The sequence below is a fragment of the Trachurus japonicus genome, chromosome 19 (genome assembly GCF_045865225.1).
Source record: "Trachurus japonicus isolate A0001 chromosome 19, Traja_1.0".
NCBI lineage: Eukaryota > Metazoa > Chordata > Actinopteri > Carangiformes > Carangidae > Trachurus > Trachurus japonicus.
In genome coordinates this window covers 4,696,974-4,723,583 of record NC_140925.1, presented here as the reverse complement: position 1 = coordinate 4,723,583, position 26,610 = coordinate 4,696,974, and the positions used below count along the sequence as shown (strand labels likewise).

The 26,610-nt window shown below is 42.3% G+C and overlaps 1 protein-coding gene across 6 annotated transcripts in view; it reads right to left on the bottom strand.

Annotated features, from left to right (window-relative positions):
- The window catches only part of srcin1b (SRC kinase signaling inhibitor 1b), a 139,022-nt gene that overhangs the window by 35,238 nt on the left and 77,174 nt on the right, over positions 1 to 26,610 (bottom strand). For all 6 annotated transcript variants that reach the window (XM_085760814.1, XM_085760816.1, XM_085760813.1 and 3 more), the window contains exons 4-6: positions 12,290 to 12,491; positions 9,234 to 9,363; positions 7,154 to 7,325 (exon numbers count right to left, since the gene is read on the bottom strand). In XM_085760814.1, the coding sequence (XP_085616940.1) occupies positions 7,154 to 7,325; positions 9,234 to 9,363; positions 12,290 to 12,491 (504 nt within the window). The remainder of the gene's footprint in view (positions 1 to 7,153; positions 7,326 to 9,233; positions 9,364 to 12,289; positions 12,492 to 26,610) is intronic.

Here is a 26,610-nt window from a genome sequence, read left to right as displayed (position 1 = left end):
CCAGTGTAGAGACTCTTGAAATATCACGCTTTCATTTTGTTATAATTATTATTTATGAAACAATGAGAATAAAAACTGAGCGACGACCTGAAGAACGAGTCGTTTAAAAAAACCATAAACTAAAAATCTTCAGCTTCAATATTTCACAGCGATTCGCAGACGGCGTTTTCCCTCTGATTGACAGGGAAGAGTCCAAATTGGCGCTTTAAGTGTGTTTCAAGTTGCACTTCATCGCTTATTGACAGACTGAGCGTGAAGGGATTATCTCCTGGCATCAATCCCACATGTGAGAGAGAGAGGAGACGAATCATCAGCAGCAGCAGCAGCATCAGAGCGCGATGTAAAGCAGCAGCAGCAGCGGCGGTGGCGGCGGCCGAGGGTTGAGAGTAATGGATACGGCGAGGAAACACAAAAGAAGACAACACAGTAATTGCTTATGACGCACAGAGCGTTCTCTCCTGGAGACGATGCAAATTGAAAAACCAATATTTCCCCCATAATAACCCCGAGGCCTCTTTACAACGACGCCCTGCGGACGGCCGAGCAACGCCTCCGCCGGCACCGCCATCCTCTCCCATCTCGTATCTTAGCAACAGCCACCATCCTTTAAAGGGATAGTTCACCCAAAATTGAAATTTCACTCATTATCTACTCACCCTCATGTGGACTAATGGTACAGACACACCAACTCCGTCAACCGACGTTCAGTCAACGGATTCCATTCATGTCTATGTGGAGCAGGAGCTCCGGCCGGGCGGGGCAGATGGATACAGCAGGAGGAGTTGACGGCCCCGTCGCCGTATGTGAATTTGCATAAAGTTCGATAGATTGAACTTTATGCAAATGAGGTCCGTCCAACGCAATGCGGCCGGCTCCAGAAACTTCGTTCAAACTACCAAACTAGGCGTTGTTGATCAAATATAAATCCAGATTCTGTTACTGCACTACACATTTCCCGCCTCAAATGTTTTCAGAAACATACTTTAGTGTGTTGTTTAACTGTAAAATGAGATCGTTTGTGACCCGGCCGCCATGTTGGAAACGGCAGAGCGAAACTCAAGCTCGGCACTACGTCACATAAACGTCACCTAGTCCTGCCCACTCGCTGCAGCGCTCGCCGGTCCGTTGTGGCCGGATCCGTCGCCGCCGGAGTTGGTGTGTCTGTACCATAAGGGCTGGGAGAAGTTTCAGAGTCCTCCGTGGCTTCTCTGAGTTACAGGGGGTCTCGGAGCAGCAGTGCATGTCCATATAACGGTTGCAAATGGATACCAACTGTCTTCGTAACAAAAAGACACACCAAAAAACATCCAAATACCTCCATGCTGCTCGTATGTAATGTCCGTCTTGTAATGAAGCCCCGAAATGTGAAATTGTCCCTAAAAAAATTAAATAAGTCTATATTTCAAGCTTGTCTGTAGTGGAAGCTCCTCTTCCCTATTTGTCAAATTTGGACGAACCGGGAAGAGGAGCTACAAAACAAGCTTGAGGTATAGACTTATTTAATTTTTTTCGGGACAATTTCACATTTCAGGGCTTCAATACAAGACGGACATTACATACGAGCAGCATGGAGGTATTTGGATGTTTTTGGTGTGTCTTTTTGTTACGAAGACAGTTGGTATCCATTTGCAACCGTCATATGGACATGCACTCTCTCTGTAACTCAGAGAAGCCACGGAGGACTCTGAAACTTCTCCCAGCCCTTAGTCCACATGAGGGTGAGTAGATAATGAGTGAAATTTTGAGTGAACTATCCCTTTAACCGCCGCTGGAGACACAGGGACGATCTCACCCCCCCCCCTGAAGTCGCCAGGCGTCTACTCTGTTACAGGTGCTTCGTCGTCCGTCCCGCGACGCCTTTAAGAGCCGCCGCCTGCTGTGGGAAATCTTCCAATCAATCTCAGCCTTAACCATATTTCTGTGCTGCATTCAGGGACCGCAGTAATCCTGGCCAGACTGCAATCAGGGGAATAATCTGAGCTGTGCTGGCTGCAGTTCAATAAGCTCACACACACACACACACGCAGACACACACACACACACACACACACACACACACACACACGTCCTCGTGGCTCACCTTGAAGCAGCCAATGCACCTCACACACATAAAAGTCGAGGGGAGCTGCTGCTGCTTTGATGAGGCTGTAAAACGCTGGGAAGGTTTCAGACGGCGCCGATCACAGGTGACCTCCAAAACACTACACACACACACACACGGAGGGATGAACACCAAAGGCCTCGTTGTGTTTGATTGACGGCAGCAGCTCAGGCATCTGTCGACTCTTTAAAGGGATAGTTCAACATTTTGTGCAAATTGCCCCATTGCCATAATCCCTATAGTCATAGCAGTAGGTTCGTTACCTTTATTTGTCGGTGCAAGCTGTTTTTAGAACGGCGGAGCAGAGCCGCGAGCTGCTCAGAGCTATGCTACAGAGGCTAATGGGATTTCTTGGTTTCTCTCATCAAACTCATCAAATACACAATCCGACAACTCCACAACGCTCTGGTGGACAAGTTGTGACCTGCACATTCACCACGCTATGAGATAATAACAGAACGTTATGAGACAGAGTTGTTTAAGAGGCAAATTCATGCAAAACCGCTGATGCACATTGCCTTCAGGGACAGTTTTCCATCAAGCAGTCTCTGCATTTACGTCTAAAATAACTCTGTCACAACTTGTCCACCAGAGCGTTGTGGAGTTGTTGGATTGTGTATTTGATGAGTTTGATGAGGGAAACCAAGAAATCCCATTAGCCTCCGTAGCGTAGCTCTGAGCAGCTCACGGCTCTGCTCCGCCGTTCTAAAAACAGCTTTCATCGACAATTAAAGGTAACAAACCTACTGCTATGACTATAGGGATTATGGCAATGGGCCAATTTGACAAAATGTTGAACTATCCTTTTAACATGCAGATTCATTTCTCATTTCTCGGTGTTGGCTGCTGCTCTGTAACATGATACTTCAGCTTTTTAATTTATTCTCTTCTCTAAAAAAGCAGCGTTTCCCAACACTCAGTCGTCTCCATAACCAGCGAGGAGTCGGAGCGACGACAGGACGACAGAAGGTGAGAGGTTTGGTTCACTGCAGACCAGGACGCCATCGCCATCGGCCTCCGGCTCCATCCATCATCCGTCTGTTGGCAGCAGCAGCAGCAGCAGCAGCGTGAAGCGTTAACAATCACGCTAATCAGGGCCGGTGCCACGTTTATTTGTGGCCAAGCAGCCGACTGATGAATTTAGATAAAGCCCATCGCGGCTCGTCGATAAGAGGAGGAGGAGGAAGCTGCTGCTGCTGCTGCTGCTGCACCGAGCGCAGCCACAACAATCAGCTGATTAATGGTCGGGGACGAGGCTCCTCCACCTCCTCTGCTCCACAGATGTTAACTACAGGTAGATAATGTTCCCGCCGCCACACAGACGACGCTTATTGAGGCTGAAACAAAAGGTGAGAGACTTCGCTGTTATCACCTTTTATCAGCGCCACCTTCAACACACAGACTCAACTCTGCACTTCACTCTGAGGACGGGAATCGTTTGCATCGTTTCTTCTTCTTCAAGCAAAACACAAAATATACCAGAGGTAACCATGAGGTCGTGAGGGCAGACAGGTGAGTCAGTCATTGGACAGATCTGATGATGTCATCAACACCAAATAATCCAAATCCAGATGTGATCGTTCAGTCAAAAGCAGAGTCAGAGCAACATCTGTAATAGCAATAATTCAACACTACACTGACATAGGCTACTTTACTGAATGGAAACAAAACAGCACTTTGTGACTCCTGTTCTTAAACCTCGGGCAGCACTTTAATATATATAGTGTTGAATATTTGTTGTATATTCTGATTACTTTATTTTGTTTTGTTTTGTTTTGTAACTACATTTGGATCATGAGTTGGTATATTGAAATTTTCCATGTGTTGCTACTGATATGTGTTATGTTTTATGATGTATTTTAAAGGGACTATGAGGAATTTCGGAAAGCAAACTGTTTTCACACTACATTTCCCATGAGCCTCTGAGAGCACGGTGAAATTCTTGGACCGGCGCAAGACGGACGAAAGCGAAAACATTTGCCAAGAATGTTTTCATTAATCAAGGTTGAAAGTCGGAGGTTGGAAGACGATCAGATACCGTCGTAGTTCCGACCATAAACGATGCCAACTAGCGATCCGTCCGGGAAACCAGCAAACTAGGAAATGCTGGACAAGTCGACTACTAAATAATAATATCAAAATAACAAAAAAGAAACAATATAACAATATGTTTATAGAAAATGGATCCATTAACAAGTAGATTCATCCACATTAATATGAGACTGTTTCATAACTAAAAGCAAACTCCTTGGGGTCTCTTTAAACGATGTGTGCAATGCAGCGGCAGGTATACTCAGTTATACTTTATTCTCCCTTCACGGGACAATAAAATATAACTTTTCCTTTACCTTTACCTTTATTAAACTATATTTATGTGGTATTAAGATCCATCTCCTCACAACGCTCTCTAAAGCAGAAGTTCTCATAGGGGGGTAGAAAAATCACTTTTTTTCCCCAGAATTTCACGCCATTGGCCCTAATTTGAATGTACACTGACTAAAAAACATAACGTTATTCAGTCTCAGAACAAATATTACTGTATTTCTGGTGTTTGTTTCAAAATCTTGTCCAGTGGTTTGATTTATGTCAGTTTAGAGGTCCTTGATCTAAAAAGGTTTGAGAGCCACTGCTCTAAAGCAAGACCGTTGCTATATGTAGATATAAAAGAAGAATTATAGGGCTACGAAAACCAAACACATTTTATTTCATAGCGATTATTCACTTAAACAAATATATTCATGGGTAGAATCTTACCAATAAACCATAAACCAAATATTACAAACTGAACCTTTAATCTCTTTACTGCTGTCAGCTCGTTAGCTGGCGGCTTGAGAAGGAGAAGAGCAGGAGACGAATGACTGACGACCTTCTCTCTGTGTAACGTTGTCGGTGGGTTTTTTTTTCACTGTGACTGATGCAGCGTGAAGAGACGGAGCAGAGATTCATGTGAACGAGGCACAAAAAAAGGCTTCAACACCTGAGAGATGTGATTATTATTGAGCTTTTCATTTTTTTCTGCAGACTCATCTTTCTCTGGCGGCCCTGAACCCTGGAGGCTGCTGCTTTTTCTTTTCTTTTTTTCTATTCCACATCATTATAAACCGAGTTTCTTTTGAGGGTTTTAGAGGAGAAACCAGTGTCTGTATTTGGATTTTGTAGAATAACGTGAATAAAATAAAATAAAGAAACAACAGTATCCCAGATCGGTGACCCGGTCGCCCTCGGTCCGTCTCCTCAGAGCAGTGTTGATGTTATTATACAGTCTGCTGGCGTGCGGCCCGGTCGCCTAGCGCAGAAAGCGAGGTCACATGACTCATGACCCCCAGAGGCGATTTTTTTCACGCTCGGACACGTTACGTAACACGAGCTGGTGTTTGTAAACACAGAAGAAATCAGATCAGTGTGAGAACGAAGCAGGTGTGTGAGAATAAATAACACATTTCAAGGGGAATTATAAAGTGTGTTATTGGACGGCAGAAACAAACAAGTGTGTGTGTGTGTGTGTGTGTCTGAGAGTGTGTTTGTGTGTGTGTGTCGCTCCCTAATCTGTGAGTCAGACACAGCTGCACACACACTGAATGTGTAATGAAGGAAAAAAAGGAGACTGTGTGTGGCTGAAGTGGATCGTTTTCTTGGCGTCACAATAAAATAAAAAACCAGCAGAGAGTTGGTAACCACACACACACACACACACACACAAAAACAAAGAAAAAGGCTCACGCACATCCACAGTGTAGTCAGGTGCTGAGTCCAGGGAGGTTAGCGACAAAAAGAAGGAGACTCGCCACACTGTGTGCTCCCAAAGTACACAAAAATGTATTAGAGGACTACATAAAAAAGAGACAATGACAACGTTTCGAGCGTTAAGCTCTTCGTCAGGTCAATAGGTGCAGTTGCTTTCAGGTCTTTAAGGTCTTTAAGTAGATTCACAGGATCCACCCGTGGCTGTGGATAAGTAAGAAACACCGGTGGATGACAATTAGTGACGACAAGATCTTGAGAAATCCACAATAAAAACAAGATCTATAAATATCAATTGGCATGGAAAATATCAAAATATACAAATTATAATAAATATGAGGACAGCAAGGGGAGGGAAGGGGAAGCCCTCTGCTCTTTTCTCTCCAGGTATACCCCAGACTCCATTATATAGAGAGTTGAGATATCATCATGGATTTACTACTCATTGGTAGAACTAATGCTGTAATGTGTATTTTTGCTTAAAGGGACAACGAGGAGTTTTGGAAAAGCGAAGCGTTTTCACACTACATTTATGAGCCTCCACGCGCACCGTACATTTCTTTGACCGGGCGCAAGACAGACTCATGTTTTCATTCATCAATAATTAAAGTCAGAGGTTCAAAGAGGATCACATACCACCGTAGTTCCGACCATAAACAGTGATTCGGCTGCGTTATTCTCATGACTCGCCACGAAGGAAACGCTGGTCGGCTCGACCAGCATTTCCGCCACCACTAATAATAACAAAATAACGATAGAGACAGAACGATATATTTATCGAAAATGGGCCCATTAACAAGTGTGGGTAGCGGAGATTCATCCACATTAACGTGAGACTTTTTTATAGCTGAATAGAAACTCCTCGTTGTCCCTTTAACTCTTTTGTATTTACCATTTTCCTTATTTCTTAGGGAAAGGGAACCCCTTATATATACACACATTTTTTTCCTACATTTTCCCCTCTTTTTCCTTTGGAAACATACAAAATATTATAAATATGAGGACAGCAAGAGTAACTAATTTTATCAAAAAAACCACACATATTTTCTATTTTTTCTTACTTTAATCTAAAATGGTCGACCTGTGTCTTTGATATTTCCCATGCCAACTCATATTTATAGATCTTGTTTTTATTGTGGATTTCTCAAGACCTTGTCGTCACTAATTGCCACCCACTGGTGTTGCTTACTATTGTATGTAGTCCTCTAATACATTTTTGTATACTTTGGGAGCATACAGTGTGGCGAGTCCCCTTCTTTTTGTCATCTACCACACACACACACACACACACACACAGACACACACACCTACCCGCAGGTCTCCGTTGGCCAGGTGGGGGCTGTGGTGTCCGGGGAAGGTGCCGTACACCGGCTCTTTGCAGTAAATCTTAATTACGCAGCGGTCCTGAACGTCCCGCGGGTCCTCCAGCTCGTAGAAGACGTTACGCGTCTCGTCCTTGATCAGCAGCGCCGTGCTCGGAGACCTGCACGTCAATAAAAGAAAAAAACATTGATAAATAGTCGAGGCGAAAGACAATTTCAGCAGCTATTATCCCATAATAAGCTGTGATGTAGGTTCATTTACTGAGCAGGAGGAAAATTGGAAGATCTTTAAGTGCATGAAGCCGCAGTAATGAGAGAGAGACCGAGTCCAACAGGCCAGAACGATGTGGAGGGTAAATACAGACGACTCTGAACGGAGCTAAAAGAGTCTGACATCACGATTCCCATCATGCATCTGTCTATCTTAAGTTATACTTTTCTAATGTGTTTAATAATGGACAAATATGCAGCTTTATGCAAACGCAACTTTATCACACATTGTCCAAAAACCCTCAAAGGCCCTTACTTTGTTTTGCATAAAAAAATACGTCAAAATATTATATATAAAGTATTGAGAGAACATGAACTGTAGCTGAAGCTTCATTACAGTTTATGTAACTTTACATGAACTTGTTATCATTTCAGCAGCTCTGATCCTTAAAATTAGATTTTATGTGTTTTTTTTACAGATTGATGACAGAAACTTTAATTCATCCCGAGGGAAATTCACAACTTCCAGCAGTTTAGGATGAAAACCTCAGAAAAAAACTAACATTTAACAAAGCATGCAATAAGATACTAATAAAATACTTTATGTGAATACTAAAAAATACTTCATTATTATTATTATTACTATTTATTTACGTGAAATTTACCAAGAACATGAGGTTATCATTGGTGTTACAGTTACAATCACACTATATTTCCCCACATACACTGTGGTATAATGTCATAGTAAAAGTGCATACAGTACATAATCCATTTTTCCCAGCGTTCAGTTCATTTCTCTTCTAACTCAAGTCTTAAAACAAAATTAAGTCTCTGCTCCAATAGATTTCTTTAACGATCCCTCTTCACTGCTCCAGAGTCGGAGCATCAACTTGCAATGATTTTATGGACATAGCTTTCCTACTACTACTACTTGTCAAAAGTATCTTTAAAAAGTACATTTATCCTTGTGTAGAACTGTTTTAGGCATCGTACCAAGATATAAAGTCTAACTCGACACCCATTATTTTGTTCATCTCCCTCCAGTATGACTGCATTTCTTTTTTATGTGACAATTTCACGCCCGTTTCATTTTTATAGATCTGTATCTGTTTACAAGACTTATCATACTATTTATATTATTATTTCGACATCTGTGTCATTCACACGTCTCGTCTCGTGATCGATCGGTGGAACTCGCACCAAACGGAGTGTAAACAGATAAACAGACAGATCGATGGACAGATGGACGGTCGGGGGCAGAGATGGACAGAGTACTCGACCCCAGTACTTGAGTAAGAGTACAAATACTACTGGTCAAAATTTACTCCGTTACAAGTAAAAGTAGCTCAGTCGACATGTTACTCGAGTAAGAGTAAAAAAGTACTTGCTTTTAAAGGTACTTAAGTATCCAAAAGTACATGCTTTTAAATTTACTTTAAGTAAAAGTAAGAGTAAATTTCTTATTTTTCATATCAATGAATTACTATGATTGTTTCTAAATGAATTTAAGGAGCTTTTAACTCTTGTTTCTGAGAATTAACTCTTTGAAACCAGCTATATTCAATAGGATTTTAGAAAAAGAAAAAAAAAAAAAAAAAGAGCAGACCTGAAAGTAACGAGTACTTTTCAGCCTTCCTAGAAATTAACTCGAGTAAAAGTAAAAATATTTGTCTTGGAAATGTATTCAAGTAAGAGTCATAAGTACCAAAGAAATCTACAGTAATACTCAAGTAAAGTACAAATCCTCTGGATATGTACTTTAGTACAGTACTCAAGTAAATTTACTCCGTGACTGTCCACCACTGGTCGGGGGGTCTGGGGGTTCGGGGGGGTCAGGGGGGTCGTGTGACGGTCGGTACCTGAGCATGGCCATGGTGAGTCTCTGGGGGAACATGTGCACGATGAGCGCCCGCAGAGTGTCCAGGCTGGTCAGCTCGTGGGTCAGGTGCACCCGGCGCGTCTCCTCTCCCAGCTGCAGGAACAAGATCCCTGCAGTTATGGAGATGGAGGGGAGGAGGAGCGATGAGGGAGATCCATGATGGGGGAGGAGGGGTTGGGAGGAGGGGGGGGTGAGGAGACAGTTTTCATCTCAGTATGTTAGATTTTAGTGTCAGCTGAGAGTTTAGAAGGAAACTAAATGATCATGAATCATCCTCACTTTATCTGCAGGGTGTAACAAGAATTAAGAGTTGTGCGTTTTCCCACGTTTTCTAATTCCCACAAATGCATAATTTCAAGCAGCAGCAGGTGATGAGCCTATTGTTGAGATGGATCAGTCTGCCGGGACACGGCGCCACCATTGGTCCAGTCCATACCGGAAGTCCCAACTGGAAGTTGTGCTTTTTTGGTGTATCTTCTTCATTATATTATATTATCTATATTTACATAATACAATATATTAATTGCAAATCGATTAAAATTTGTAACTCTGTGATTATTGTTATTTTCTTCTAATATTAACTTAAAGTCGTGTGAATGATTGTTGAAGTGTTTTAAATCCGGCCACTTCATGCAAGATAAACACACGGGGAAGACGAACGTCCTCCTGTCTTCTTCTATTATAGGCCTACTTATTCAGTTTTAATCTCCGTAATCCACTTGGTTTTATAAATACACTTTTTTAAATTATCGCTTTATGGTGGATTGAAAACTTCAAGTAAATCAGATTACCAGTATGGAGCAGCGACTTCCGGTTGTGACTTCCGGTATGGATTGGATTGCGGCGGGTTTATTTAGTTTAGTTTTAAACCAATCTACTTGAATCAAAATATATACTTTTTAAATCAATATATACTTTTTAAATTCTTGTTTTGAAGAAGACCAACTTCTGGTTGGGGCTTCCCGTATGGATTGGACCTACAGTATGGTGATGCCTTTGTCACTGCAGACTGGGACTCTTGTGGCTATTGTTGGGTAAATGTGCAAAATGGAGGAACTGCAACCCCTCCTTCCTTCCCTGGTTTTACTAACGACATTAAGTTGTTGTTCTTTTGTCTCTTAAAAAAATAGAAAGCAAATATGACAAAAATCAAGCCTTTTTTGCCTGCCTTTTTGTTTTATTTATTTAATTATTATTTCTCTGCTCTGTTTTTATGTTGAATTAAATGCCTAATATTCAGCATCTTTCACACCTTATCTGTTACTATTTGGTGTTGTTTTGCTTTTGTTTCGTTTTCCTTCATGAATCCTCTATTGTTTAGTTTTTTTGTACTTTTCACCTGCATTCTTATAATAATTATCCTCTTTGAACGTTTGTATTTCCAGTTGCTCGATAAAAACTTGCAGGTGAGTTCACATGAGCAGACTGACAGACTCTCTGTTTACATCCAGCCTCCTATTGGCCGTCCACCGAGGTCAAACAAGATTAACAGTTTAACACACATGGACACGTCCGCGCTGTGATTGGCTCTCGATCTGTCAATCAAAGCGACGATGCTGTCGATAGATCGGACAACGGCGATCGCGGCGAGACTGAAGCGATGTGACCTTTTTGCTCCCCCTGCATCACAGTTGACATGGCAACAGAGGGAAACAGCTCGACTCCGGCGTCTCCGTCTGCGGTGATCTAACGGAGCTGTGATGGAGACGAGGGCGGATCGGCGCCGCGGCAGCTGTGATGTCAGGTGGCAGAGTCGGAGTGTAAACATGACAAGGCTGTGATGCGTTCAGGCGCCTCGGTGTCACTGCAGGTGACGAACAACACGGTAAATCCTCATAATTGCGGGTGAGTCGCACTGATGAACAAAGAGCAGCCGCCTGCAGCCGTGATAAATCTACTCAGCAGCTGTCGACACATTTCACCGTCAACCACAAAATGTGTTATAATATTGTGGCTTTAAAAACTTTTTTTAAAAGTTATCTAATCTTTTGTTTTTATACCATTCTATTGGAGCTGCTGTGAAACCCTAATTTCCTTTTATTTTATTGATTTTATTCTATGCCGACCTCATGGTGGCGCTAGATGGAGCATGATGCTAACAGGTGGTTCACCCTCGGGGTCTGGAACTTGAACTCATCACTGCAAAGAAACTTATTCTACTGGCCATACTACTAATACTAGTTCATGTATTGTTCCTTTAACTAACTAACTTTTATTTATTTATTTCTTGATTTCTTTTTTAATTAATGTTTAATGTCTTATTTAGATGTTTGTTTTTGTTTTTCTCGCTCCTACATGTTCGGAGTTATTGTCTAATTACACATAAGTCGTCTCTTCTGTAGAACTTGGTGCTTCATAATAAAAATATCTGAGAAAAAAGTCATGCACAGAGATATTCTGATGAAGCACCAAAAAGACTATTAAAGCTGTTCATTTATTTATACAGTTTACAGTTCTTTATTTATGTCCAACACTTACACACCCATACACCTACTGTACCTGCAATAGTTTCTTTTCTGCCTTACAACTATAAATACTGTGTATATATAATTCATTTTTATTCTATCCTTGTAAATAACTCTATATACTCTTGAAATAATTTGACACATAACTGTACAGAATATCACTCTCTCTCTCTCCTTGTTTTTATATTTCTATATTTGCATGTTTTCCTACTTTAAAAAAAACAACAACCTTGTAGCTACAATGCTACTGTAACAATCACATTTCCCCATGTGTGGGATGAATAAACAGTCTTATGTCTTAAAATGCTACACGGGCAAACTCAGTGCTAAAAAACATTCTCATTAATAAAATATCTATAAATAAGAAGAAGACGGAGCGACTCACAGGTAACAACATAAAAGTTGTTTAACCAGGATTTAAAAATAAGATACCAGATCTCACTGCACAGGTTGATGATAAAAATATTCTAAGTTTCTTGTGCTATTCATGTGTTTTATCTCCTGTACAGAACATAAAGACTTCGACTCCACAGGTTAAAACTAGATAATAGATGATTAGTGAGTGACCGACCTGGCGCCCTGAGCTTGGCCTGGCTGGACGAGCGTGCCAGCGGCAGACTCTGGCGCAGCCGGTTCATCCGGTTGAAGCCGATGGGGATGTCGGGCTCGGACATGGTTTCCAGATTCTCTGCTGAGGCGAAGGAAACCCTGCTGGCCTGGTCAGCGAGAGCCGGCTGTGTCGGGCTGAGTCGAGTCACGCGTGGCGTTCGAGTCTGTGGGACACAAGGTAAGAAAGTTAGAGAAAGAGTGGAGACGATGCAAGTGTTGCAGTCAAGACCAAGACCAAACCAATGTGAGACCATTTTCAAGACCATTAGTGTGTTCAGTACCTATACTGACAATATTCAGTTTTTCAGATGGTTACACAAGCAGATACTTTAGTACAACTATATTTTAATTATCTCAAAGGAATAGTTCACCAAAAAGTGAAATTCAGTCATTATTGACTCACCCTCATGCTGATGAATGCTCCAGAGTAGTTTTCTTTCCTCAAAGTGCATCTGGAGACCCGGGAGGCCGGTTCGTAGTCCAACAAAATCCTTATATGAGAGTCAATAGCGCCCGACGTAAAACGTCCATAAAACTACACAAAAACCTTGTAATCTTCCTCCACACTGCTCGTCCACTGCAATCCAAGTGTCCTGAAGAGATATAGTCCAGAGTTAACCCGAAACAACATCATTTAGCACATTTTTACAGCCTAAACAGTCCTGCACTGAATTTACCTGGGGCACATGAGCATGAGAGCGAAAATACAGGACTGTTTAGGCTGTAAAAATGTCCTAAATGATGTTGTTTCTAGTAAACTCTGGACTATATCCCTTCAGGGCACTTGGATTGCAGTGGACGAGCAGTGTGGAGGAATATTAAATGGTTTTTGTGTAGTTTTATGGACGTTTTTGTGTCGGGCACTATTGACTCTATAAGGATTTCGCTGGACTACGAACCCCCCGGGTCTCCAGATGCACTTTGAGGAATAAAAAACTACTCTGGAGTATTCATCAGCATGAATTTCATTTTTTGGTGAACTATTCCTTTAAAGTTACTGCATTACATCACACAAACCAAAGTGAGAGACTGACAGAGAGACATTTGCGGTAAAATCCAGCTCGACTGAGACCTTGAAAATGCGGTCTCCAGTACGACAACACCAGACGATGCAGTAGTAGAGAATTAAAGACGAAGAAGTGGAGCGAGCGAACAAAGACAAACAAAATGGCCTCGATAATCAATGGAAAGAAACAAAAGCAGAGGAAGGGGGGAAGCTTTTAGCACAGACACATTAAACAGTTTAGCTCAGACAAAGCAGCTCTTACATCATCCTCTGTCTACCAAACACAGGCTGCACTGGAAAACAAAACAAAAAGAAGAAGCTGAATCCTGCAGATAAAACCAGACAAAGTTCGACAAACCGACGCACGATGAAGCACGAAGAACCACTCGATCAATTAAACCTTCAGAAAGAGGAGATAGAGAGAGATAGTGTGAGTGAACAGGAAGCTTTCCTGAGCTCAGATAAAATGAGTGGATGTTTTTCACAACAACGATCGTCGGCCAATATGAGCGATGTCGCACTAATGACCACGACGGAGCTCGACTCAATTACAAACCCATAACGCTGCAGATATTTCACCTGTGCAATTTGTGGCCACAGGATGAGGAGGAGGATGAGGAAGGTGGGTGGGGGGGGGCCTCTCATTACGACACGACGAGGAGCCGCCGCTGCAGCAGGTTGTTGGCTTTTAATGAATCTTTACTGACAGACATTTTCCAGCCCAGAGGAGACGGTAATGAGCTCCCGCAGCGCTGCGCACATCGCCTCGCACATCTGTACACATCCTCCAGGACACCACCAGAACCACGAGTGTGAAGTTCAACCACACAAATAATATGAGAGAAAGAAACCGAATTAATAAACTCTCACTGCTTTCTTTGTTTCTTCTGCATTTACAGTACAGTGACTTTACATGGATTTAGTTTGAGTCTGACTATCTGTGTTTTATTTTGAAGGGTTGATCTAAAAACCATCTCAGTGTAGCTTTCTCTCAGTTTCTCTCTGTCTGGAGCTGTAGTAACAACAGGTCGGTGTCAGCCAATCTTGGCTGACCAATAAAAAAATAGAGCAGATTTCAGAATAAAACACTCAGAGAAACACTGTGTGTTTTATTTTGAAGGGCTGATCCATGAGAAGATCTAAAAACCATCTCAGTGTAGTTTTCCATCTCCTCTCTCTTTCAGCTTCTCTCTGGAGCTCTAGTAACAACAGGTCGGTGTCGGCCAATCAGAAGAGAGGAGGCTCTGAGAGTCTCTTCTGATTGGCTGAATGTTTTCGGAGTGATCCAATAAAAAAAACAACCCCCCCCCCCCAAAAAAAAAACAGAGCAGATTTCAGAATAAAACACTCAGAGAAACCAAATCCTGCAAGTTGTTGTTGGATGGATGGTGGGTCCAGGTGGTTTGGGGGCGGGGCTTTGTTGTGACTGTATCATTGTGACATCACAAAGTGACAGGAAGTCCTGACGGCTGGTTTTAAGGCTCAGTTTCTGAATACAGGCTGTGTGCATTTCTCTGTGGACTGAGGCTTTGATACTTTCACAGTATTAATATAGAACCTAGAGCTGCTTTATAATCACTTTATACAACACGGGACTGTTTTTTCCCCCCCCGCATGTCTCTAAACAGCCTGACAGATCACGTGCGCTGCTGCAGATTTAACCTCCCGTCCTGAAGAAGTCGAGCTACAGAGGAGAAAAAAGAAAAAAAGAAAAGGAAAAGTAGAAGAAAAACACCCGGGAATTATAAAGTTTGTGTTTAGCGAGCTGTGAAGAGAAGATGAAGGAGAGCGCACAGATAGAGGTTAGAAAAAGTGCACGGCAGAACATGAAATATGGAGGAAAAAGTGAAGAGGAGAGTAAACACAGCAGAGGAGGACGTAAAGATGGATGAAGAGATATGGTCTCTAACTCCTCTAACTGGCTAATTTCCATTTGGTGCAGAGGAGAGGAGTTCCTCTTCAGGTTAGAGACACATAAAGCTCCACTGCTCATTTAACTCTGCTGTTTTTCCATCCACTGTAATGGGCAATTAACTCCCCTTCTTCCCTACTCCCCTCCTCCTCCTCCTCCCTACTCCCCCCATCCTCCTCCCTGCCGCCTCTGCTCCTCTTATGAGTCATTTAAAGCAGCGAAGATGTACTCGTCATGTCCAAGTGACCTCAGGTGCGGTGATGAGTCGTGACAGGTTCGGTGAGAATCGGCGCCACGCTGAGCTTTAACACAGTGTGTGTGAAGGAGAGAGAGAGAGAGAGAGAGAGAGAGAGAGTGATGCATCTGTGGTGAGGATGAAATCGATTGATGCAGGGACACGGTCCAACAAGGAGAGGAGAAAATGAGAGTTTGATGGAGTAAAATATGGAGATTTCAAAATGAAAGAGAGGCGGGCTCTTGTTGTGAAAGGTACACTGCTACATACTCGACTTCTTTAAAGGGATACGCCAACATTTTTTTTTTCGTGTCTTGCCTCACTCCCGAGTCCATGACCAGCAGATAAACACCATCCTTTCAACTGTGCGTGCAGTAACCAGGGAGATAGAGCCGTATCGCCCGTAATTAGCTTAGCTCAAACGCTGGAAGTGTATAGGTAGTGTTAGCCTGCCTCCTACCCGAGCCGAAAGAAGAGCCAGTCAGAAGTTGATTTCATTTTAGCTCTAAACTCTGTAAATATATCACTTTATCGACATTTCAAACATTTTTAGGTGAGAAAGTAGCCGTTTAGATCAGCAGTGTGTCGTTAATTTGTCTAAATACCAGCTGTTTACAATTCTGTTCGGACGAATTCGGCGCTACTCAAGCTAGCCGCTGTGACCAACGCACTTCGCATTACTTTCACAAAATAAAACACCCGTTGCCCTTTACATACAGAAAACCATGACGATAGAATTTGTGCTTTTACTTTGAAACAGGAAGCTAAGCTACCCTCGATGTAGTTAGCTTGAACCAAAATAAACCGTCTTTGCTTGAACCCTCCGTTTTGACCGATCTCGTCCCGTTACCAGCATTTGACCGCTCAAGATGCCTTACCGGAGAGTTTTGTCAGCTCTGAGACGAAGATCGGCCCGCCAGTTTCCGTTTAGAGTTGCTGAAGAGTTTCTCTGATGACTTTAGGTGGAGGCAGGCTAACACTACCTATACACTCCGATACAGCGTTTGAGCTAAGCTAATTACGGGCGATACGGCTCTATCTCCCTTGTTACTGCACGCACAGTCGAAAGGATGGTGTCTATCTGCTGGTCATGGACTCGGGAGTGAGGCAAGACCCGTAAAAAAAAATGTTGGCTTATCCCTTTAAAGTTGAAGAGGTTGGAGTTGCTCATCTCGAGTGGATAGAAAAACTGATTTCTGACATATACTATAGGCAGCATGTGAATTATGTGACGCGGATTAAACCCGACTCCACTTTAATTTCGCTGCAGCTGCTCTGAGATCAGAAGTTTTTGTCACTGTTTCCCCCACGAGAGACGATTTTTATACAAAATGAAATCTGTCATTATTTTTGCTCACTGGCCTCTGTGGCCTCACTAATCTTCCATCTGTTGTGATTTCTATAATTCTGAACTCTTCCTCTGTCTCTTTGTGGTTTTTTTTTAACTTTTATTTTATACTTCTTCATCCTTTGTGCTTCTTTATTATTATTATTGTGTATTTTCTAACTGTAGTAGAAGAGGAGCTGCTGCCTCAGTCGTGTCTGATGGATCCAAATGATAAACACAACTTCAGTCAGATTAAGTTCAGTTGAAATGTTTTTTTTTTTTAGAAACTAACTTTACTTATTATAATGAGAAAAAGAAAAGAGAGAATCTATCTGCTGTTGAAATCTGCAAAACTTTCTCATGTATAAAAGCGAAAAACTAAATAATGAAGCACAAATCTACAACTTTTTGATTTGATGATTCATCGATTGACAGAATATGAAGTGGAAAATGTTTTCATATAAGGTTTTAAAGCAAAAATATCAGACGTTTGTTTATTTAAAACTCTCCGTTGTTAAATATTTTACTTTTCTTTTCAGAAATAATTGTAAACAGAAACTTTTAAATCTGTAAGTCTAATTAAATGAGGCATTAATTGGTAAAATAATACAACACTGAACCTTTGACCTTTGTGTTTCTGTCTTTGTATGTTTTTCTACAGTAACTGTGCAAATGAACTCGTGTTAGAAAAACAATGAGTCTGATCTTTTATTAACTCCTGCAGCTCCACACTGTGTCATTGTCATGGTTATGAGCTGTATCTGTCCATCAGACGCATGGTTAACACTGGAAATATTAAAAACCCAGCTGGGTGCTGTAAACTGGCTCAGCTGGTGGGAAAATAATGAAAAATATCCGTCACACTTTGTCAGCTGACGTCTTTAAATGTCTTGTTTTGTCTGATCAACCGTCTAAAATCCAGTTAATAACTGTAAAAGACTGAAAGAAATAGCACATACTAACAAAAGCCAATACGTTTTTTTTTATCATTTCTGCTTCATTGATCAGTAAAACAGAGTCATTATGTTATATATCTCCTCCTAATGATCAATCGACTCATCTTTTTTCCTCTCAAACATAAACTCAGTTGAATTTAACAGAGTGAGTCAGTGCTTCAACAACATCTCCAGGGTGAATTCAGAGACGCACAGTCATCGTATCACATAACGGACGACAGCTCAGCGTCCAACCAGCAGCTGCCAGATGTTCACGCCCTCAGTAAATCAGTCCGTCAGCCTGTTTACATCGTCCCGCATGAACAGTCGAGCAGGATTTTAAAGGGATGGTTAAACATTTTGGCAAATTGTCCCATTGCCATAATCCCTATAGTCATAGCAGTAGGTTCGTTACCTTTAATTGTCGGTGCAAGCTGTTTTTAGAACGGCGGAGCAGAGCCGCAAGCTGCTCAGAGCTACGCTACGCTTAGTTTCTCTCATCAAACTCATCAAATACACAATCCAACAACTCCAAAACGCTCTGGTGGACAAGTTGTGACCTGCACATTCACCACGCTATGAGATAATAACAGAACGTTACCAGACAGAGTTGTTTTAGAGGGAAATACAGAGACTGCTTGATGAAAAACTGTCCCTGAAGGCAACGTGCATCAGCGGTTTTGCATGAATTTCCCTCTAAAACAACTCTGTCTGGTAACGTTCTGTTATTATCTCATAGCGTGGTGAATGTGCAGGTCACAACTTGTCCACCAGAGCGTTGTGGAGTTGTTGGATTGTGTATTTGATGAGTTTGATGAGGGAAACCAAGAAATCCCATTAGCCTCCATAGCGTAGCTCTGAGCAGCTCACGGCTCTGCTCCGCCGCTCTAAAAATAGCTTGCACCGACTATTAAAGGTAATGAACCTACTGCTATGACTATAGGGATTATGGCAATGGGCCAATTTTCCAAAATGTTGAACTATCCCTTTAAGAAGCTGCAGGTTGGACTGAAGTGTTTTCACTGAGCTGAGATGACTGACTGACTCGTCTCGTTCCACCTGCTCGGGGATCAAACCGTCGTCCTCACGTCTCAGCACCGGCGTCCTGTTGTTCTGCCTTTGTCTTTTTGTCTCAGTCTCTTTATTCTGAGGCCGATTTGTTTGGAGAAGCTGCACTAAACCACTACGACTGTGACACCGAGCCCGGCTGCTGCTGCTGCTGCTTGTTATTCCAGTATCATTGTTTCATTGTTTCATGACGACTTCAGAGGTAAAAAAGAAAAAAGAGAAAAGAAGAAAAAGCCAGGAGCTGAAATGTCCTTAAATAAAAAGCATTAAATTCCTTTGCTTTTCATTTCTGCAGCACGGACGATAAATCAGAGATTCAATCAGAGAGCCGACGCGTTTTCACTCTGCGCGTGTAATTCGTTACAATAATTGAATTTAACACCAGTTAGTCCGAGATCAGGAGCTTTTACTCAACTAGTCATTTATCCTTTTTTTTTTTTTCTTTCCAAAAACAATTACCAAACAGCTGGCTGCATCACAAACATGCAGCCCCCGCACCCAAACACCGAGCTCTGGGTAATGCAGGCTGGCAGAACCGCCGCCACCGATACCGATGATGATGATGATGATGATGAGAATCACAGCAGCTACAACCTTTACCAGATAAAACCATTAATACTTCACTGCAGCAGGTTAAACACAGCTGCCAACATCTGGATTGAAGCTCATGACTGAGTGACAACCACCGGAGCAGAGACACAAACTGCAATTACTGTTAATTAAGTTCATTAATTAAAAAATATTGGCATCAGCTTTGATTAACAGCAGCGCATCACCGTGAGTATTGATTAGCAGCCGTTTTATTTATTATACGTTCAGACAGGAGCTGTTGACTAATACATGAATAAACACCTATATCCGCTTATAGCTCATTATAAATCTATTATTTAGTGTTTTTTTGCTGCTTATAAAAGATGCAGAGGGAGATTTAACGTTAAGTAAAATAAACTATGTAAGTTATTTATGAAGCAGAAACAGTCTCGGTGTTATTTTATTATAAAAACTGAACATGTTTCGGTGTCGGACTGTGACTCAGTTTTATCAGCTCGATACTCGATGTTCATTTTATGAGACTTGATCCATCTGCAACAGACTTTATATCCTCCACTGTCCTGAGCCTAATAACAATAACATGTAGCATCACGTCCTTTTACATTTGTGTCTGAATGACACTGGAAACAGACGAGCTCATTATTATCTTTATTATTATTCATTTTACACACATGGTTTGATTAGTTTTTGTGAGAATTAACTGCTAACAGTTCGCAGTCACAGTCCTGAACACATACTGCTGCCAACTGGCTGTTAGAGTAGAGTTAGTTAGTGTGTTAGTGTGTTAGAGGTTTCTGTTAATTTGTGAACTGTAGAAAATCTTCATCATCTCTGAGCTGAGGGAACCAGCAGCAGCAGATGTTTCTGACTCTTACCTCCAGCATCGTGTTTAAAACAGCTTCCTCAGCTCCTCTTCTTCACTCTATACGGACTCAGTCTTGTATAGAAGGACTGTATATATAAATCTAAATATATATCTGTATATAAACACTAATGTGAAGCTGCAGGATTTAAACCTTAAACCTGTAAAAACCTGACGGAGCCAAATGGATCCACGTTTCACACAGAGCCTGTTCCTCACACACACTGATTTCCCACCAGCTAATATGCAGCAGTGTTTTGATTGATGGGGCAGCTGTGCACAGCTGTACAGTTGCCCCCCCCATCCCCTGTCTCTCACACACACACACACACACACACACACACACACACACACACACACACACACACATACAGCTGCCACACCCCCCGAACTCAGAGATTTCACGGGCATTACGACCACAGAGCGAAGCATTCCTCTCCACTGAGGCTCAGAAAAATCCTGCGTCACTTCGTCTGAACTGGAGTTTACAGTCGACACACACACACAGAAACACACCCACACACACACACACATACACACACACAGAAACACACACAGAAACACACACACACACACACACACAGAAACACACACACACACACACACAACAACAGCCTGAGGGAGAGAGGCAGGTGAAGGAACACACACACACACACACACAGTGGTGAGCTGCCTGATTTAGCCACAGTCGTGTTCTCGTTCCCACAGCGCGGCTCCAGCTGGGGGTTAATTGCGTTGCTCAAGGGCGCTGGTTTTTACAGTGAGAGGAGGGAACCTCTTGTTCACCCCCCCAACCCCCTCCATCCTCACCCCTTGCCCCCCCCGCTGAGCCGGTCCAGTCACGGTCGACGTGTCGTGCTCTGATCGGAGGTTTCCTATGTGTTCGACCTTGACCGGACGACGTGTTCGATCCGTCTGACCTCCTGATTTCCACCGTCTATAAAACAAACTATAAAAATAAAAACGTCCTCGTGCCGCACACACACAGTCTGCAGCAGTGGTTCTCAAAGTGGGGTCCGGGGACCCACAGGGGTCCTTCAGACGGTTCAAGGGGGTCCCCAACTGTATCTTGATTTTTTACCACTTCTTGTCTGGAATTGTTGAGAATTTTTTTTATTTTTAACATTTTATTTATTATTTAACTTTTTTACTTTTAGAAATGTTACTACTTTTTCTAGAATTTTTTTGAAACAATTTTCTGAGAAATTTTTACCACTTTTTTCTAGAAAATGTTTAACTTTTTTTTAATTTAGAAATCTTACCACTTCTTTCGAGAATTTTTTTTTTTTACCACATTTTTCTGGAAAATGTTTAACTTTTGTTTTTTTCTTTTTTTTACCTTTTTATTTTTGGAAAATTTTTACCATATTTTTCTAGAAAATGTTAAACTTTTTTTTCTTTTCTTTTTTTATAGAAATCTTACCATTTCTTTCTAGAATTTTTCTTTTTTTTACTTTTTTTTTTTTTTTTAACTCATTGAGTGCCAACCACGTAATTTCTCGTTTTTCGTTCCCATGCGTTGAGTGCCAAAAACGAGATCTTACGTTTTTTGATTTTTTTTTAAATTATGAAAATAGACACTTTAATACACATTATATGTAAATTTGGGGACTCTACGACGAGGAGAACTGAAATAGATGACGATCAAAAACTCATGACAGCTCATGATCTGGACGTTTTTATCATAACTCGGCTTTTGCAAACGGAGTTCTGCATGTGGATGCAGCGCAGCTGCTCCGCTCTCACCCGCGAGGCTGCAGCAGCTGGGAGCTGAACCAGGAAGCTCTCAGCCGACAGTCCCGCCCGGTCTTCATCTGGAGCAACACCGTGTCCTCCCCAAAGTCCTCCCGCGGTAAAATCTGATGGTCTCTGGGCCAAAGCAGACCGGCACCACCGACCCGTACCACAGACGGACCGCGACCACCGGCGGGACCGGTGTTCGCGAGCCGCTGTGGCCGGCAGAGCCTCACGTTCCGCGGCGAGAGGCTGTGACACGGCACGGTGCGTCTGTGTTATTGTTGTTTAGTGGCGCCCCCCCCGCCCCCGATGGTGGTTTTGTGAATAGAACAACAATTGTTGTATATATTTATCTTATACGAGCCCTTTGATCCAGAAATGCGAGTGTCTGAAGAGCGACAGGAACAAACAGAGCACCTTTCATAAAAGACGCTCTATCTCCTTTTCTAGAAAAAAAGCAGGGATTTTGGTGAAACCCAGCCATGTTTAGCTTGACTTTTCTCAGGAACGGAGGCACGTAGAAACAAACGGTTTGTGGCCATTTGAAGCATAAAGTTTGACCTTTCAATTGAGCTACAGTATGTGTTGGTGGCAATAATATAGAATACACTATGGCTCTAAAATAAAAAGTCAAAAATGGTCTAAATTGTCGGTACACTTGACTAAAACTTTGGAAAGGAGCGCGGCACTCAATGAGTTAATTTTTACCACATTTTTTTTAGAATTGTTTAAACGTTTTTGGAAAAATTGTAGGCTACCACTTCTTGCCAGAAATGTCTCTACAATATTTCCAAAAATTCACATCATTGGCCCTAATTAGAATGTACATTGACAAAAGTAACGTTCTTCAGTCTCAGAACAAATATTTGTGTATTTCTGGTGTTTGCTTGAAAATTTTGTCCAATGGGGGTCCGTGGTCTAATGTGTGTCAATTTAGGGGTCCTTGATGTAAAAAACTTTGAGAACCACTGGTCTACAGTACCAACACAGTGCAGCCTCCTGATTGGTCGGTGTGTGAGTGTTACTTCAGACAGTAAACAGCCCACAGTGCAGGATAATTGTCTTTCACATGAAATCCAGTGGGAACTTTTCATCCTGTTATTGCTTTCCACCAAGTTCAGCCTTATTAATGCTCGGCCTGCTAAGCGAAGCTTGCAGCCTTGACAGATGGCAGCGAAGTGTCAATAAGTGATTCTGGCCACGTGCCTCAGCACAGCGCCGGTCGAGGGGGGAAACACAGCAGCAGCAGCAGCAGCAGCAGCAGCCGGCCGCCTAAGCCTTTTAGCGGTGGAAAACACTCTCCGCTGTTCTCCGAGTCAGATCAGGGGAATAGAGATTCTCCGCCGAGCTTCGTATCAACGGCCGAGCAGCGTGAGCGCCAACAAAAGCAGTTGTCTGAACGGGTTAGCGTTGAGCTGGCTCGCTGGGACAAATATGGCCGGGGTTTGTCTGGGGATCGTCTCTGTTCTGTGTGGAAGAAAAAAAACGTGGAGCACAGACGAACACACACTCTCCCTGGAGCCGCAGAAACCATTCAACAAAAAAAAAAAAAAACACTTTTTATTCGTGTTTGTTTGCAGACGACTCATTATCGAAGCGTTGTGTGATAATTGTAAAATATATTGTAGTGTTGTTACAGTGCAGTTTGGAACAAAACAAGAATAGATTACTGGAGGATTGATCTGTTATTTGACAGCTGCCAATCATCTAAAAATGATTTAGACAACATGCAGTAAAGGGCCACAGACGGGAATCAAACCTGTGCTGCTGAGGTAAAGACGCTTTGTTTGTGCAGGCGGTGTGAAACTTCATCTGGACTCTGGAGCGGACCAAACAACGAACCCTGGTCTGCCTGAAAACGTGCGTCTTGGTTCGCTTGCAAGTACAAAAAAAAAACCGTGATGCCGTTCGTCTGCAGAGTGAACGCTCACCGGCCTACATCTATAGCTACACAATGTGTCTGTAATGTTAGCAACACAAACACCTCGTAGTCCGTATTTTCGTCCAGTGCCGTTTTTCTTTCATTTCCTCATTGAAGAGTGAAATTTTCTCCAGAGGTAGCCTAACTGTGGTTCCATGAATGACGGTCAACAGGCCACGTACGCTGGTAGACGAAAGTGAGATGTATATTAGCTGTTTTATTTTATATACACCACAGTTAGCTGTTTTTATAAAGCTGTTAGCTGTTTTCTTTGGGTGACATTATTCATAAAGTTTGGTGCGTTTCAGAATTGGCCGTGTGAAAGCAGAACCGAACCAAGTGATAAATACAACACTGTTAGAGCTTTCAGCTCCCTGCAATCGAACCAAACTAAATGGTTCCTGTTCCACCAGGTGAACCACAGGACCAAGTTGTTGAATATCTGCAAATAAATGAAATGAAAATGACCTTTTTAAAAGGTAAAACTAAAAATGTTTCCCATAAAAGACCAAAAACAAAACGTCAGCTTCTTCTTCCGCTCTTACTGAATCAGTGGTGTTGATCTTTAACTATTTACATCATGAATTTGATCATTTAATTCAACAAAAATCTAAATAACTGTCTTCAAACAGAAGCTGCATCTGCATTTTAATCTATTATTTTGACTTTTTGCTATATTTACATCAAAGAATTGAACAGCAACACACATGAGTGATGTCGTTACCATGCTAGGCTAACTGCCATCCTGCAACATTGTGAAACAACAACAACAACAACAACAACAAAAACCCTGTGTGGACCGTCTGGAAAACAAAACCAACACACCTTCACATCCACATTCAGGGGGACGTTTGTTTTTCCGCCCGTCGGCAGCGGCGTGCTGAGAAAGATGACAACCGGTCTCCTAGCAACGCCGGCTCACTGTTTACACTCACACACACACACAGATGTGTCCAAAAACCTTTTAAAACGACATAAATATATCTAAAAAAAAAGCCACGACAAACTGTGAACAAGTGACCAGAGACATTGAACCTGCAGGAACTGGTTTGTTTTTCACACTTTAAACAGCTGTTATTTAAGCAATATATCACGACAGGCCGTGGTATATGCTCATTATACCACGGCTAAGGGGCGTTGTTCGGCCCGACGCGAAGCGGAGGGACGACAACCCCCTTAGAGTGGTATAATGAGCATATACCACGGACTGGAGTGATATATTGCTTTTATAAAACGGTTACCAATAAAGGCAATATGAAAGAGGGATACGCAATCATTTCATGTAGTTTTATTCAACCAGAAATACATATTATCCAATAAAATAGCCTCACTGTGAAAAAAATAGTCCCACCTCTCCAGACGTTAGCTCCTAGTTAGCTCTGCATCTCGTCTTTTCCTCCGCTTTTTTTCAGATGAAAGTCACTGCTCAATCCCCTCTACCATTGTTAACCCTCCCCGGAGGTGAAAGTTCACCTTAAACATGTGGATTCAACTACTTTAGTCCGTTTTTTAACATCGTAAAAACATCAGCTGTCTTGGGCTACGGACTGCAACAGTCCGTTGTCATGGATACATGACAACAACTTCCATTCATACCAGTCATACGTGCCTGACGCGGAGTGATAGCTTACGCTGTGATAAGGCTTTAGAATAGTAGCCGTGGTATATGCTCAATATACCACGGTTAACAACCAATCAGATCGCCGGATTTCACCTTTCCGTTTTATAATCTTTATATAAAGCTAACATGCTAATCATTCTGCCCTCAGTTCAGTCTGACAGGAGGAGGAGTCGTGAACATAAAGCATCTTTATGAATCATGGTGAAAAAAACTCAGGAATGTGTTTTTTAATTCTCCATAACACCTTCCCCTCCTGTCCTGTCTTTGTGTTAGTGTGTATGAAGTACAATATGGTTTCTCTTTAATTAACTTTTTCATCTCCTCCGTCACTATGGCTACTTTAACAAGCACAAGAAGAATCCCATTGTAATTCCCCCTCAAAATGAAGATGGCTGCTCAGCAATAACTGGGCTCCATGGTTTCTCTGTCTGAGACGACGGAGCTGCGGTGGCGACTTCTGCCGCTCCAGACAGAAAAAAAAAAATGAAGCACTGATATTTGTAGAAGTGAATAAAGGAGCGAGTCATGCAGCAGCTCGCAGCTCCATTGTGTCGGTGACAGTGACGGCGTCACATGTTCGAGTCCACGTCCACCTCCTCCTGTGGAGGAATATGGGATGGACGGGTCTGGGAATGTGTGCGCAACATATGCACGTTTTATTTTACAGTCTGTGTGTGTTTGTGTGTGTGTGTGAAAATGTGTGTGCGCTCAAATCCAATCCACCTAATATAATTGTTTGTTAATCTGTCGTGTGTTTTTGCAGTGGGAGTATCATCCATGTGTGTGTGTGTGTGTGTGCATTTAGTGAGTTGGCAAACTAATGAAACATCAAAGGGGACAAGTGGGGGACTATTAAACACATACGCACCCTCACACACACACACACACATACATATAACCCCCTCACACACAACACACACACACAGAGGCTCAGCAGTGCACTGCTGCAGGGGTTTCTATTGCATCAGAAGAGGAGGCGAGACTCCCCGGCTCCCTGAGAGGAAGAGGAGCGATAACCAATCCTGTACGAGCTGCAGCCTGAGAACGAATAGAGGCAGATTGGAAAAAAAAAGAAAAGGGAAAAGAGAAAGAGAAAAAAAGAGGGAG